Source organism: Staurois parvus, unplaced genomic scaffold, assembly GCF_062004578.1.
Source record: "Staurois parvus isolate SC_StPar_1 unplaced genomic scaffold, SC_StPar_1.0 ptg000574l, whole genome shotgun sequence".
Classification (NCBI taxonomy): Eukaryota; Metazoa; Chordata; class Amphibia; order Anura; family Ranidae; genus Staurois; species Staurois parvus.
This window is the reverse complement of record NW_028318370.1, coordinates 4796575-4813651: the sequence shown is the minus strand read 5'-3', so window position 1 is coordinate 4813651 and position 17077 is coordinate 4796575. Positions and strand designations below refer to the sequence as shown.

Here is a 17077-nt window from a genome sequence, read left to right as displayed (position 1 = left end):
GTATAAAAATAAAAATTGCAGAACAATTCAACATGTATAAATACAATGATGATCAACAGGCATAAATACATCAGTGGTTCATATAGTGAACTCGGTGTAGAGCTATTCACCCTGAGGTCATCACAGAGAACAAGGGGGTGCTCTTTATGTCTTGAGGAAAATAAATGTAATCTCCAGATAAGGAAAGGTTTCTTCACAGTGAAAGCTGTGAGAATGTGGAATACACTCCCTCAAGAGTTGGTATACCCGTCCACCGCCAATCCTCTGTCCAAGTATACCACATCCACTGCCACCCATCTGTCCATGTATACCACTTCCACTGACACCCCTCTGTCCAAGTATACCATGTCCACCGCCACCCCTCTGTCCAAGTATACCACATCCACCGCCACCCCTCTGTCCAAGTATACCCTCTCCACCGCCACCCCTCTGTCCAAATATACCGCGTCTACAGCCACCCCTCTGTCCAAGTATACCCTCTCCACCGCCACCCCTCTGTCCAAAAATACCGCGTCCACAGCCACCCCTCTGTCCAAGTAGATCCTCTCCACCACCATCCCTCTGTCCAAGTATACCACGTCCACAGCCACCCCTCTGTCCAAGTATACCACATCCTCTGCCACCCATCTGTCCAAGTATACTACGTCCACAGCCACCCCTCTGTCCAAGTATACCACGTCCACCGCCACCCCTCTGTCCAAGTAGACCCTCTCCACCACCATCCCTCTGTCCAAGTATACCACGTCCACAGCCACCCCTCTGTCCAAGTATACCACATCCACTGCCACCCCTCTGTCCAAGTATACCACATCCACTGCCACCCCTCTGTCCAAGTATACCACGTCCACCGCCACCCCTCTGTCCAAGTATACCACATCCCCCACCACCCCTCTGTCCAAGTATACCACATCTGCTGCCACCCCTCTGTCCAAATATACCACGTCCACAGCCACCCCTCTGTCCAAGTATACCACGTCCACCGACACCCCTTTGTCCAAGGTTTTTCTCACCTCCTCATAAAAAGAAATCAGATTTGTTTGACAACTTCTGTCTTTCATGAATCCATGCTGTCTGTTGCTTAAAATATTTCTTGCCAGCAAGAACTCATCTATGTGGTCTTTTATTAACTGCTTCCCAACCGCGCTATAGCTGAAAGATGGCTACAGCACGGTGGTCTAGTTCTGGGAGAACGTCCATGGATGTCCTCCCAGAACACGTCCCCAGAGGCACGCTCCCGGCACTGTCGGTGATGAGGTAAAAGGCCAATCACAGCAGCCTTTTTCCACGTGATCAGCTGTGTCCAATGACTCAGCAGATCACAATGTAAATACAGTTGCCGGTTATCGGCTGCACTTAGTACTGCCGATAACTGGCATATGTGACAGGGGAGATCTGCACTAATAATCAGGGCACTGATTACTAGTGCTGCCCAGCAGCGCCGCCCATCAGTGCCTAGTAGTTGCGCCCAGCAGTGCTGCCAGTCAAAGCCTTCGTTTGGTGTCATTAGTCAGTGCTGCCAATCAGTGTCACCTATCAGTGCCGCTTATCAGTGTCCATCATTGCTGCATATCAGTGCATCATCAGTGCCTCCTCATCAATGCCCACCACTACCACCTCATCAGTGCAGCCTATCAGTGCTACCTATCAGTGTTGCCTCATCAGTGCTCATCAGTGCTGCCTCATCAGTGCCCATCAGTGCTGCCTCATCAGTGCTGCCTATCAGTGCAGCCTCATCAATGCACATCAGTAAAGGAGAAAAATTACCTGTTTGCAAAATTTTATAATAGAAACAAAGAAAACAGTTTTGTTTTTTTTAAATGTTTTTCTCTTTTTTCATTCATAGTGCAAAAAATAAAACCCCAGTGGTGATTAAATACCAACAAAAAGAAATCTCTATGTGTGTGAAAAAAATTTCATATGGGTACAGTGTTGCATGACCGCGCAATTGTCATTCAAAGTGTGACCGCGCTGAAAGCTGAAAATTGGCCCGGGCAGGAAGGGGATATAAGTGCCCGGTAGACAAGGGGTTAAACTCTCCAGTATCTTCCCAACTATAGAAGCTAAACTAACAGGTCTATAATTACTTGGTAAAGATTTTGATCCCTTTTTAAATATTGACACCACATTGGCCTTACTCCAATCCATTGGTACTACGATCCAGGGAATATCCGACTGCCTCTCGGGGATCAGTAAAGAATTTTTTCTCCTGCAGGAGCAAATTGGATCATGCTTTGCTGGGTTTTTTGCCTTTCTCTGGATCAATGGTGGGTATAGGAATATAACTTTTTTTTGTTTTTTTTGGTTGAACTGGATGGACTTTTGTCTTTTTTCAGCCAGACTAACTATGTAACTACAATTCATTCTGTAAAACTGCCTGTACATTTGATGATGGGTGAGAAAGTGAATATTATTAGGCTATGTCTCTAGGCTGAATGTTATTCATTCATAAAGGATAGAATGAATCAGGCAATTACCACTTTTTGGCCAATAGATGGCACTGACAATTCTAGTGAATAAGTATTTATGTCCTTTGATCACTAGCTCCAACTAGGGGCCAAAATGTGGCATTTTACTGATTCACTCGATGTTTTATGAATTAACCACATGCCGCCCTGCCACTGTATAAATACGGCGGCAGGGCGGCATGGGCAGCCAAAACAACGTTTCAAAACGTGTGTTTTGTAAACAGGTAGGGGGCGCGCGCACAGGTACCGGCTATGTCCCGGCGATCGGCGGCAATAGCTGACAGATAGCACAGCTGCAGTAGCTGTGCTTTCTGTCAGTTCCCTGACAGCTCCAGGACAAGCTGATCGGGACAGAAGAGTTTCTCTCTCCCGATCAGCCGTGTCCCCTGCAGTACGCCCCCCCCGCCCCCTAGTAAAACACTCCCCCTCACACAGCTAACACTTTCCCTGAAAAATAAAGTTAACCCCTTCCTCCCCAGTGTCATTAGTACAGTGTCAGTGTTTTTTTTTTGCACTGATCACTGTATTGGTGTCACTGGGGATGTCAGTGACCCCAAGTCAGTACCCCCCAATGTCAGAATGTCCGCCGCAGTCCCGCCATAAGTCGCTGATCGCCGCCATTATTAGTATAAAAAAAAATGAAAAATCCCAGTATCTTTCCCGCCATTTGTAAACGCTATAACTTTCACGTAAACCAATTAATTTACACGTATTGGGTTTTTTTTTGCAAAGACATGTCGCAGAATGCATTTACTTTTAGTTTACTATATATTTTTTATAGCTGAAAGTAAAAAATATTGTTTTTCTTCAAAATTTTTGGTCCTTTTTTGTTCATAGCGTGAAAAATAAAAAGCGCACAGGTGATCAAATTACACCGAAAGAAATCTCTATTTGTGCGAAAAAAAGGACGTAAATTTCGTTTGGGTGCAGCATTGCATGACCGTGCAATTATCAGTTGAATTAGTGCAGCGCTAAGTAGCAAAAAGAGGCCTGGTCATTACCTCCCTGGCGGTATGATTATTTCAGATTTTTGGTGCTGAAAGCGGTACATTATTTTGCATGGAAATATGTATTTTTTTTATTGTAGGCTGTAATATTTAGGAATAACTCACTGAAATCTGTCTGAACAAGAGTCTATTAAACATCCCGGGTAGGATAAAATTTGAAACACAAAATCATAAATTATAATTTAATTAATAATCATAAAAAATAATAATATAATAATAAATTTAATTCAATAATATAATCAAACCAAAAACACTAAAATTTGAAATATAGCGCCAAGTTCACACATCGCTGAGCAAAGTCGCAGAATCGTTTTCAGTGTCTGATGAGGAATTTCCCCCACGAATCATTATCACTCAATTCTGCAAGTGGTTCTGATTTACTATCGCTGTTCTCTAGCCGGTCTAAAACCACTTTTGACCTAAAGGGACGCTTTTTGGACGCAAAATGCAGACAGAGCGCAGGACAAAGCACTCGGGACAAAATGTATGTGAAATGGTTTGAAACAGCAATGTTTTACTATGTAAAATCGTTTTGAAAAAATGACACTTTTTTGAAATTTTTAAATTTCCCGCCGCCGGCGGCACCCGTACGTCCCGACGTCACAGGGACCGGAACACGGAAGCCGGATGCCGGCATCGGCCGGAGGAGATGGTCGGGGACACTGCAGGGGACACATCGCGGGAGCGAAGGACAAGGTAAGTGCTGCAGGGACTCCCTATGCAGCGCCGCATGGTAAGCCCGAGTGTAGCTCGGGGTTACCGCTTTTGGTACTGACATTTTACCCCGAGCTACACTCGGGAATACCGCCAGGGAGGTTAAGGGGGGTAAATCCTCAGGAGGTCAAGTGGTTAATAACATTCAACCTGGAGAGAAATAAGCCTCGTAACATCTGACTTTGCTCCCAGTTCACACATAACGAATGTACATGGGGTGTTGAAGGACAAATAGCTCTGCAATTTTTTTTGTTTTATATAAATACACCTTATAGTGTAGCAAAAAAATAAAATTAAGCTCTGAGTTTCAATGATGGTTTTGTTTGTGACCACTGATTGACCACAATATAAAAGTTCCAGGAACGGCATTATGTACACAGGATGTGCGACTCTGTTAATAGCTGTAACGGTGGCATGACCTTACAGACCTCAGAGTCTCCTCTGCAGACATCATGTATCTTCTGGCTCTCCTGCTGCTTCTATACCGGGATGTATCATCCACAGGTGAGAGCTTTATATTGGGGCTGAGGAGAGGAGGGTGAAGGCAGGGAGGTTACCGCTATTAAAATGGAGTTTGTATTTAGGGACTTTTCACAAGGGCGTTCCGTTTTTTTCATCAGTTCAGTCATTTTTTTGTAAAAAAAAAAGGGATCAGTTCACATCAGTTTTCCATCAGTTTCCATCTGTTTTTCATCAGTTTAAGTCAGTTTTTCATCAGTTTACATCCATTTTTCATCTGTTTACATCCGTTTGCATCTGTTTTTCGTCCATTCTGTTTTGGGGTTTTTTACAGAAGAAAAATAGGATTTTTTTCCTAGAAAAAATGGATCAGTTCACATCAGTTTTTTTGATCAGTTCACATCAGTTTCCATCCATTTTCCATCAGTTTAAGTCAGTTTTTCACCAGTTTACATCCATTTTTACATCCGTGTACATCTGTTTTTCATCCATTCCATTTGGTTTTTTTTTTATGGAAGAAAAATGTTTTTTTTTCCAAGAAAAAACGGATCAGTTCATATAATTTTTTTATCAGTTCGCATCAATTTTCCATCAGTTTCCATCCGTTTTTCATTAGTTTACGTCAGTTTTTCACCATTTTACATCAATTTTTCATCCGTTTACATCCGTTCGCATCTGTTTTTCGTCCATTCCATTTTTGTTTTTTTTACGGAAGAAAAATGGGTTTTTTTCCAAGAAAAAACGGATCAGTTCACGTCAGTTTTTTTTATCAGTTCACATCAGTTTCCATCCATTTTTCATCAATTTACGTCAGTTTTTCACCAGTTTACATCAATTTTTCAACTGTTTACATCCGTTCGCATCTGTTTTTCTTCCATTCCGTTTTTGGGGTTTTTTTACGGAAAAAAAAAGTTTTTTTTTCCAAGAAAAAACGGATCAGTTCACATCAGTTTTTTTTAGCAGTTCACATCAGTTTCCATCCATTTTTGATCAGTTTACATCAGTTTTTCACCAGTTTACATCAATTTTTCGTCCGTTTACATCCATTCGCATCTGTTTTTCGTCCATTCCTTTTTTGTTTTCTTTTTACGGCAAAAAAAATTTTTTTTCCAAGAAAAAATGGATTAGTTCACATCAGTTTCCATCCATTTTTCATCAGTTTACGACAGTTTTTTATCAGTTTACATCCATTTTTTGTCCGTTTACATCCGTTCGCATCTGTTTTTCGTCCTTTCCGTTTTTTTTTTTTTACGGAAGAAAAATAGAGGTTTTTCCATGATACATGACTAAATATCAATGATCCTGGTGATAATACATGACACACGACTAAATGTCAGTGATTCTGGTGATAATGCACGACACATGACTAAATATCAGTGATCCTGGTGATAGTACAAGACACATGACTAAATATCAGTGATTCTGGTGATAATACATGACACACGACTAAATGTCAATGATCCAGGTGATAATACACGACACACGACTAAATGTCAATGATCCTGGTGATAATACACGATACATGACTAAATATCAGTGATCCAGGTGATAATACACGACACAAGACTAAATATCAATGATCCTGGTGATAATACATGACACACGACTAAATATCAGTGATCCAGGTGATAATACATGATACACGACTAAATATCAGTGATCCAGGTGATAATACATGATACACGACTAAATATCAATGATCCTGGTGATAATACACGACACAAGACTAAATATCAGAGATCCTGGTGATAATACACGACACACGACTAATATCAATGATCCTGGTGATAATACATGACACACGACTAATATCAATGATCCTGGTGATAATACATGATACACGACTAAATATCAATGATCCTGGTGATAATACACGACACACGACTAATATCAATGATCCTGGTGATAATACATGATACACGACTAAATATCAATGATCCTGGTGATAATACATGATACACGACTAAATATCAATGATCCTGGTGATAATACACGACACACGACTAATATCAGAGATTCTAGTGACAATACATGATACTCCTAGACAGGGGCGGACTGACCATTAGAGCACTCGGGCACTGCCCGAGGGCCCTGGGTCAGTAGGGGGCCCCATGAAATGCCCCCGGTACCTTTTTTATAGTCTTTTTTGAGTGTGGGCAAGGACACAGGGGCCCCATGATCCCCTATTGCCCGGGGACCCCATGAGTTGTCAGTCCGTCCCTGCTCCTAGATTGTAAGCTCCCAGGATCAGGGCCCTCCTATCCCTCTTGTATTGAACTGTATTGTTGCTGTTTTGTCTCCCATTGTAATGTAAAGTGCTGAGCAAACTGTTGGCGCCATATAAATCCTGTATAATAATAATAATATATAAATCCTGTATAATAATAATAATATATAAATCCTGTATAATAATAATAATATATAAATCCTGTATAATAATAATAATAATATATAAATCCTGTATAATAATAATATATAAATCCTGTATAATAATAATAATATATAAATCCTGTATAATAATAATAATAATATATAAATCCTGTATAATAATAATATAAAAATCCTTTATTATAATAATAATAATAATAATATATAAATCCTGTATAGTAATAATAATAATAATAATACATGACTTTGGAGGTCAATAAACCGTTCGCTAAAAAAATCTGATCTCCTGATTTTAGATATTCCTGCTGTGGTGGGGAGAAGAGGCAATTCTACAGTTCTACAATGTGGAGGGGATTCTGGAGACCAAATAACGGCAATTATATGGAAGATCCATCACATCAGTAATTCTCGGTGTTTATTCTCATATGTCCCACACACCAAAGGAGGATCACAGATATACAACAACTGCAGTACAAGAATGACACTAACCAATATAACACTGACCATCCAGGACAGCCAGATATCTGATGGAGGAAATTATACCTGTGAACTGTCAACTCCTAGAGGGACCTTCATCTATACAACTATTTTACAAGTATTAGGTGAGTAGGATCTGATTTCGCCATCACAAGAAATTCAAACCGATATATCAAAATGTTTTGTCTTCAAAACGCATACCACACTCATTGAATTCGTTTTCTTTTTTAGACTCCATTAACACTTGTGCAACTTCAAAATTGTGCGATTTTCACTGCGACTTTACAGTGCGGCTTTCACACGACTTTGGATGAGTGGGACTTTGGCTTTGACCAAGGATAATTGTTTGTGCTGTACAAAGTCGCACACGAGTCGCATGTACCACATTCAGGTGTGACCTTTGGAAGGTTTACATTGAAGTCTATGGCCCTCAAGTCACATGAAAGTCGGACCAAAGTAGTGCAGGAACTACTTTGAAGTCACTGCGACTTGAGGTTGCATAGATGAATGGTACCCATTGGGAAACATGGAGGGCGACGTCATGTGACTTTGGACCCCAAAATTGCATGACAAGTTGCATAAGTGCGAATGGAGCCTTATGCAGGCCACAGACGGGTCGAAAACCAGACGTTTTTTAATTTAAAAAAAAACGAAAAATCGGTCGTTCGATCGGCCAACGTTACCACCAACGGTAAAAAAAATCACCCGGCATTTAATTACTTCTGTCCCTGCAGAGAGCTCCGCTATTATATTTGACATGAAAAAGTATTGCAGTTGCAACATTTGTATCTATTTGTATCCATGTCGGATACAGATGTTTTTATTCGGATACAAATAGATACATTGTTCCAACCGCAAGACTTTTTCATGTCAAATATAATAGCGGACTGGAATTCTTATTATTATTATTTTTCTTCTTTTTTTCTTCTCCTTCTTTTTCTTCTTCTTCTTTTCTTATTCTTCTTTTCTTATTCTTCTTTTTCTTCTTCTTTTTCTTTTTCTTCTTCTTGCAGGTCACGGCTCATGCGCAGATTTTTTATCAGTAAAACAATTGGCCGAGTTACCCATCTTCAAAATTCCAACCTTACCGATAAAAAAAATGTGCCAAAACCCCGAAAAATGGCCGACCAATTAACCCACTAACGGTGCAAAAATCGGCTCTTTATTTTTTCAGGCAAAAAATTGGCCGATTATTGACCCGTCTATGGCCTGCATTAGGGCTTTTCCTCCTCTCTGTTTTCACCTGGTGATCCTGTCAGTAAGTCTGTTATTTCTCAACTCCATTTACCAGACCAAGCTGTCCAGCAAAAAAGGCAGTTATTTATTTTATTATTTATTTCAGGTACTTATATAGCGCTGTCAATTTACACAGCACTTTACATATATATTGTACATTCACATCAGTCCCTAACCCTCAAGGGGTGTACACTCTATGGTCCCTAACTCACATTCATACATACACATACTAGGGACAATATACACAGGAGCCAATTCACCTACCAGCATGTCGTTGGAGTTACCCCCGGTTCACATCTGTGCGGGTGGTGCCACTGCAGATCCACACAAAAATCCGTGCACCCGCACAGAGGAATGTGGGCCCGCGGGCCGGTGCCATTAATTCTAATGGTATGCCGCCCACACTGGAAATCACAGCCATAATAGGACCGAGGTTCCCATGTGGGCTGCGTTTTCAGAAGTGCAGGGACTTCTTCCCTGCGTGTCACGGGGCACGAGAGTCCATTCAAATGAATGGGCTCTCATGCCTGTGCAAAACGCGGCCCGCAGAGATGTGAACCTAGCCTCAGAGGTTTGAGACAAACCATTTTCAGGGTATTGATAATGATCAGCTTTTGTTTTGGAAAACTTTTATCCCAAAAGGCAAAAACAAAAAGCCTATTCCTGTAACAGCTTATAAAGTGCTTGCTGGAGTTCAGCTTTCAGGGCCAGTTCACACTACATGTGTTTCAGTTGCTTTTTTTCTGCATCCAAAACTCACAGAAAGTAGGTGATATGATTGTCAGTGTCATAGTTCACATCAGTGCTTGAGCGTTCCGGTTGCAGAAAAAAAAGTACAACAGGCTGCATTTTTTTTACACAGAACTGTAGTGGAACACATCAAAAACGCACCGGAAGTCACCAAAAACACACATGTCCCTATTTAAATGGAAGAAAAAGAAGCGGGAAAAATGAACCGGAATGCATCAAAAATGCACTGGAACGTGTCAAAAATGCATGGAAAAAGCACCGGAATGTGCCAAAGATGCTTCAAAAACGCATGTGCAGAAACACATCCGGAATGCATTTCTATAGTGTGAACTGACCCTCAGAGCTGATTCACATGTGCGGTGCGGATTGAAGCTCAGGTTTCATAGCTAATTGTTACAGGATTGTTCACCTGCTCATGTCAGGTTTACATCAGGTTCAGGACAGGATTAGCTCAGGATTTTATCTGTTCACACATATGCAGTTTAGAAACACCTCCCATAGAAGTCAATAGCCTGTAATCTGCTCCTGAACCGGACCGCACTGCTCAGAAATCAGACAGGACTCTTTTTCAATCTGCACTGAATTCGCACATGCAGTGCACCGGACATATGTGAACAGGCACCATAGGAAGCAATGTTTTTTCACATGTCATGTGGATTGGATGGGGTTTAAACCGCATCCAATCTGCATATATGTGAACCTCCACTAATTGACACAGTAGTTGTTCAGCTACTTGATACAGAATTGTTCACCTGCTCATGTCAGGTTTACATCAGGTTCAGGACAGGATTAGCTCAGGATGTTATCCTGTTCACACATATAAGATTTAGAAACGGTTCCCATAGAAGTCAATAGCCTGTAATCCGCCCCTGAACAGGACTGCACTGCTCACAAATCGTACAGGACTCTTTTTCAATCTGCACCGAATCCACACCGCCAGTGACCAGACATACAGTATGTGAACAAGCACCATAGGAAGCAATGTTATTTCACATGTCAAGCGGATCAGATGCATGCAGAAACCACATCCAATCTGCATATATGTGAAACGTCACATAAGATAAGTTCATCTTTTGACAAAAAATAATAAATGTACATTTGTTAGCAGGTAAAAAAAATGTATTTATTATTTTTGGTTGCAGGAGCCTGTAAAGAATTGCATTAGCGATCAGCAGATTGCTGGAACCATGCAGGTCTCCTTCGCATACCTCCCAACTTTTTGAGATGGAAACAAGGGACATCTATTAGCAGACATACTGTATGTAGGCATAGGACATACCCCCCGTCATGCCCCCCTAAAGGAGAATTATACAAAAATATAATGATTGGTTAAACCCACAAGTGCTTGTTTTTAGCACTACTATTCCTTTATATTGGCTTTTGAATTTTACAAATGCATCAATTTAGAAACTGGATGAAAGGTTTAGCACTGGGAAACACTTAATAAATAGATAAATAGTGCATTTAATATACAACTATATAGATCACAATAAAATGACGGACAAATGAAGAGGACAGAGGGCTTTGTTCCGAATCAGGGACAGTTCCTTGAAATCAAGGACAGTTGGGAGCTATGTCTTCAGACCTGTAAGTATATCTGCTTGCCCATACGGAATGTACAGGGTGTATGGGATGTACGGGATGTACAGGGTGTACAGAATGTATGGGCTGTATAGGGTGTACGGGATATACGGGATGTATGGGATGCATGGGATGTACAGGGTGTACGTAATGTACAGGATGTACGGGATGTATGGGATGTACAGGGTGTACGTAATGTACAGGATGTACGGAATGTACGGGATGTACGGGATGTATGGGATGTACGGAATGTACAGAATGTATGGGATGTACAGGGAGTACGGGCAAGCAGGTATACTGACAGGAAGATTCAGTGAATTACCATAGCTCTCCACAGTGCCGTGACAGTTTAATGATGACTACAAGCTGACAGCTATGAGCCCTTAGGGTGTCTCCACTCAGGATGGAGGAGCAACTGAGACACCCTTGGACAGCAGCACTGTCAGTCTGGGAAGAGGGTAGTGTTAGGGCTCATTCACATGTGTGTTGATTATAAAGAACAAAGCAATGCACTCTGTTAGGATAACTCAATTTCGTGCCGGCAGCCTCCGTCCAATCATGCCAGATACAAAGTACTTTGGGAATAATACAATTCAGACACTGAGGTGTGAAACGCAGAAATCAAAAGTCTTTTATTATTGTTTGAGTTTAAATACTGAGATAACACCGAATACTTTGGGCAGTATCCATAAAGCACCAATCAGAATACATTATACTGTAGATGTTGCAATAACTCACCATATGGTGCGTAGTAGAAATATAGCAAACAAGATCATAAGTTCTACAAACCTTCATGGCTGAGGACCAGGGGCGGACTGACAACTCATGGGGCCCCCGGGCAATAGGGGATCATGGGGCCCCTGTGTCCTTGCCCAAACTCAAAAAAGCCTATGTAAAAGGTACCAGGGGCATCTCATGGGACCCCCTACTGTCCCGGGCCCTCGGGCAGTGCCTGAGTTTCCAAATGGTCAGTCCACCCCTGCCGAGGACACATATAGATAACAATATTCTGGTCCCCAGAGAACATTCTGTTTCTGAAAATAAAAGTTGGTTAGTAAGCACAAAGCAAAAGTTAGTTAACTGACAAAAGATTTCCCAGCAACACCTACCAGCCAGCCTGCGAAACAACCAACTTGGCCCTAACAGTTTGCGTTAATAACAGAGGTTTTCTTTGCACATATTTGCAAATACATGCGTAAGCCACAGTCCCGCGTCAAGGGTCCTTTGTATACTGTGGACCTAACTAAAATTTCCAAAGCCTCCATAGTAGGAGCACATGTATAAATTGATAGGTTAAGGGCAGGTGTGCCTGGAGGAGCCCGTTCCTCCTTAACCATTTCAATGCCGGGCAATTTTACACCTTCCTGCCCAGGCCAGTTTTCAGGTTTCAGCACTCTCACACTTTGAATGACAATTGCGCGGTCATACAACACTGTACCCAAACTAAAATTTTATCATTTTCTTCACACAACTATAGCTTTCTTTTGGTGGTATTTAATCATTGCTGGGGTTTTTATTTTTTGCTAAATTAACAAAAAAGACAGAAAATTTTGAAAAAAAAACACGTTTTTCTTTGTTTCTGTTATAAAAGTTTGCAAATAAATAATTGTTCTTCATAAATTTAGGCCAAGATGTATTCTGCTACATGTCTTTGGTGAAAATAACCCAAATTAGGACGTATTTTTTAGTTTGTAGGAAAGTTGTAGAGTTCACAAACTATGGTATAGATCTGAATATTGATCAATCCTGAAGTACTGACAGCCAATCTAATTTCTTGAGGTCCAAGAATGTCAGAATAGTACAGATATCCCCCAAATGACCCCTTTTTGCAGAGTAGACAGTCCGACGTACTTCATAAGAGGCATGGCGAGTTTTTTGAAGTCGTATTTTTTTTTCATAATTTTTTGGAAAATGAAAAAATAAAAAAAATTATTTTCACTATTTGTTTTTTACATACTGTCACCAGTGCAGTACAGCGTCATCATATAACTGGCATGGTGGTGATCAGGGACACTGACTGGTGACAGTGTGAAAAAAATATGTATATATATATATATATTTTTTTTTTTCTTTATTTTAAATTTTTTATTAATTTTTTTTCTTTTTTTTAAGATTTCTTTTTCATATTTCACTATGTTCAAAGTAGTACAATGTTACCATAATAACATTGTACTACTTTGGGGAAGTGATCAGTATTTTTTTTTTTTACACAAAGAATTACTTTGCTATAAGCAAGCATTTACCTGAATGAAATCGATTCATTCAGGGTTTTTTTTTTTTTGTGCTTAGCTGTGATTTGGCCACAGCTAATCACATGTCATGTGCATGTGATTAGCTGTGACCATTCACAGCTAGGCAGTAGTATACAATGGATGGCATGAATGAAGCCATCCATTGTATACAACTGTCATGTGACCTGCTGTGATTGGTCACAGCAGGTCACATGGTATCGGCAACGGGGGCCGGTACTCAGATCTGTCATCGGCCGTGTCCGAGGTACACGGCCGGTGACAGATCGCGCCACTGCGCGGCTCTGCAAGCGCGCAAACTGCGCATGTACGGGAGGACGCCATATGGCGGCCTCCCGGAAAGGTAATGCACTTTTGCGGATGCCATTTGGCCATAGGCCGGGCGTCAAATGGTTACAGGTACATTCCAGTTTACCGAGAACATTCTGTTCATGAAATTAAAAGTTGTTTAGTAAGCACAAAGCCAAGGTTAGTTTACTGCTTCCCGTCCGCCCTATAGGCAGTGATTTTGCATCTTCAGGTCGGGGGTGCGTGCGTGCCCTGCCCGTGCCAACATTCATGACTGCGGCTGTCAATCACCGGCTGCCGGTGATTGTCGAGCATCTCTGACGAGGAGGAGAACTGTTTGTAAACAAAACAGTTCTCTCTCCTGTCAGCTCCTGCACACTGCTTTTGCCTAGCAGAGCCATGCAAAGCAGTTGGCTTACAGTGAAGCACAAACTAAGCCAGTATGTAAAACAGCACACAGTTAACCCTTTGATCACCCCACATGTTAACCCCTTCCTGCCCAGTGCCGTTAGTGCAGTGTCAGTGCTTTTTATTAGCACTGATCACTGTATTGGTGTCACTGGAGAAGTCAGTTCCCCCCCAGTCTCAGAATGTCCGCCGCAGTGCCGTTAAAAGTCACCATTACTAGTAAAAATAAAAATTAAAAATCCAAGTATATATACCGCCATTTGTAGATGCTATAAATTTCATGTAAACCAATTAATTTACACATTTTGGGATTTTTTAGTAGCAAAGACATGGAGCAGAATATACGTTGGCCTAAATTTATGACGAAATTAGATTTTTTAATTTTTTTTTACTGGACATGTTTAATAGCAAAAAGTCAATAATACAGTTTTTTTCTCAAAATTGTCGCCTTTTTTTATAGCGCAAAAAATAAAAACCGCACAGGTGATCAAATACCACTGAAAGAAAGCTCTATTTGTGGGAGAACAAGGACTTAAATGTAATTTGAGTGCAGCGTTGCATGACGGCGCAATTGTCAGTTAAAGTAACGCAGTGCCGTAACTTTGAAAAACCGCGAAAGGGCTGCAAGGGCTGGGACAGTGATAATAATGGAGGATTTTAACTACCCAGAAATTGACTGGAGTAATACTGCAGGAACAGTTAAAGGGCAAACATTTTTAAACCTACTACAGGACAATTTTATGGTATAGTTCATAGAAGCCCCTACTAGGAATGATGCGCTGCTGGACCTGGTAATATCAAACCATTATTATGAATATCCATAAAAAGAACATCTGGGTAGCAGTGATCATAACATGATTTAATTTATTGTTAGCTGTAAACAAAGAGCACATACAGGAAAAATAAAACCGCTCAATTTCAAGAGAGCTAATTTTTCTAGGCTGAGAGCTGCTCTCCAAGACTTAGATTGGGAGGGAATATTGGAATCGATAAACACAACACAGAAATGGGAGTTCTTCATACAGTAAAGACTGTATGTGATCACACTACAAAATATATTTCCATGGGCAACAAGTTTAAAAGGCTAAAAATCAAACCTATGTGGCTTACGGCCAAAGTTAAAAAATCTATAGATAATAAGAAAAGAACTTTTATTAAATATAAAAATGTAGGAACGCGATCATCGTTTAAACATTACAAAGAATAAGCAGAATATGCAAAAAGGAAATAAAGGCCGCAAAAATTGAAAATGAATGACAGATTGTAAAAGATAGCAGGACTAACCGCAAAAAATTCCTAGACTCTCTAGCACCCCTAACCACACGCATCTTCAAACCTAGGCCGCTTCAACCCTGGCAGAATGACAGCACTAAACGCCTCAAACGCCGCAGTCGCGCACTGGAGAGACTGTGGCGCAAAACCAGGTCCCCTCACGCATTTTCCCTCTACAAATCTGCCTTCCTCACTTACACCTCCTCCCTCCACGCCGCCAAGCAGGCCTACTTTGTTAACCTAATTAACACCCTCTCCTCCTGCCCTCGTTGACTCTTCTCCACCTTCAACTCCCTGCTCTCTCCCCCCCCTCCTCCACTCAGTACCTCACTCACCGCCCACGAGATTGCCACCCATTTCCGTAACAAGACTGACACTATCCGTAAGGACATTGTCAACTCGCAATCTACCTCCCCACCTAGCCTCCCCACCCCCGTCACCCCTTCTTCTCCCCCCTCCTCTGCTCTCACAACCTCACTGCCCTCCACCTCTCCCAAGGCCCCGCCCACCGTAACCCCCCCTGCACTGCACTCCCTCAGCCCTGTCACTACTGAGGAAGTCGTCAAGGTCCTCTCAGAAGCCCGCCTCACTTCCTGCCCCCTGGACCCTATCCCCTCTCAACTCCTCCGGTCACCCCCCTCTTGCCTCATCCGCTCCCTCACCCACATCTTCAATCTCTCCCTCTCTACTGGCGCATTCCCCTCCCCCCTAAACACGCACATATCACCCCCATCCTCAAAAAGCCCTCCCTGGATCCCGCTGACCCCAACAACCTCAGACCCATCTCCCTGCTGCCACTCACCTCCAAGCTCCTTGTGCGCATAGTCTACGATCGCCTAAGCGCCCACCTTATTGACAATAACCTCCTTGACCCATTACAGTCCGGCTTCCGTCCCCTACACTCCACCGAAACTGCCCTCCTCAAAATCACTAACGACCTACTAAACGCCAAAGCCAAGGGCGACTACTCTGTCCTCCTTCTCCTGGACCTCTCTGCGGCCTTCGACACAGTCGACCACCCCCTCCTCCTTAATAAACTACTCTCCCTTGGCATCAGAGATACCACTCTCTCCTGGTTCTCATCCTACGTATCCCAACGCTCCTTCAGTGTCACCTACAATGGCGCCACCTCCCCCTCCCTCCCCCTCTCTGTTGGGGTCCCTCAAGGCTCTGTCCTTGGACCCCTTCTCTTCTCCATCTACACCTCCTCCCTGGGCACACTCATACACTCCCATGGCTTCAATTATCACCTCTATGCTGACGACACCCAAATTTACCTCTCCACCCCTCTCCTCACCCCCACTATCTCCGCCCGCATCACTCACCTCCTAAACGACATCTCAGACTGGATGTCGCTCCATTTCCTCAAGCTTAACCTCTCCAAAACAGAGCTTCTCATCTTTCCCCCTGCCCACACCCCCCCTATCCTATCCATCACCACCACAAACACCACTATCATTCCCGCCCCGCAAGCCAAAGTCCTTGGCGTCATTCTTGACTCGAACCTCTCCTTCCTGCCTCATGTCAAATCACTTACAAACACCTGCAGGCTCCATCTCCGCAATATTGCCAAGATACGTGCCTTCCTCACCCCAGACACCACCAAACTTCTTGTACACTCCCTCATCATCTCACGCCTTGACTATTGCAACTCTCTTCTCACTGGCCTACCCAAGTGCAGGCTCTCCCCGCTCCTGACCATCCTGAACTCAGCGGCTAGACTCATCCACCTCGCCACCCGCTCCACCTCTGCCACCCCCCTCTGCCTCTCCCTCCACTGGCT

The 17077-nt window shown here is 42.4% G+C and overlaps 1 protein-coding gene across 1 annotated transcript in view; it reads left to right on the top strand.

The window, feature by feature from the left end:
* The first annotated feature begins 4638 nt into the window (after positions 1-4638).
* The window catches only part of LOC149450478 (cell surface glycoprotein CD200 receptor 1-B-like), a 32900-nt gene continuing 20461 nt past the window's right edge, over positions 4639-17077 (top strand). The window contains exons 1-2 of the mRNA XM_089691879.1: positions 4639-4690; positions 7330-7635. Coding sequence (XP_089548005.1) covers positions 4639-4690; positions 7330-7635 — 358 coding nt within the window. The remainder of the gene's footprint in view (positions 4691-7329; positions 7636-17077) is intronic.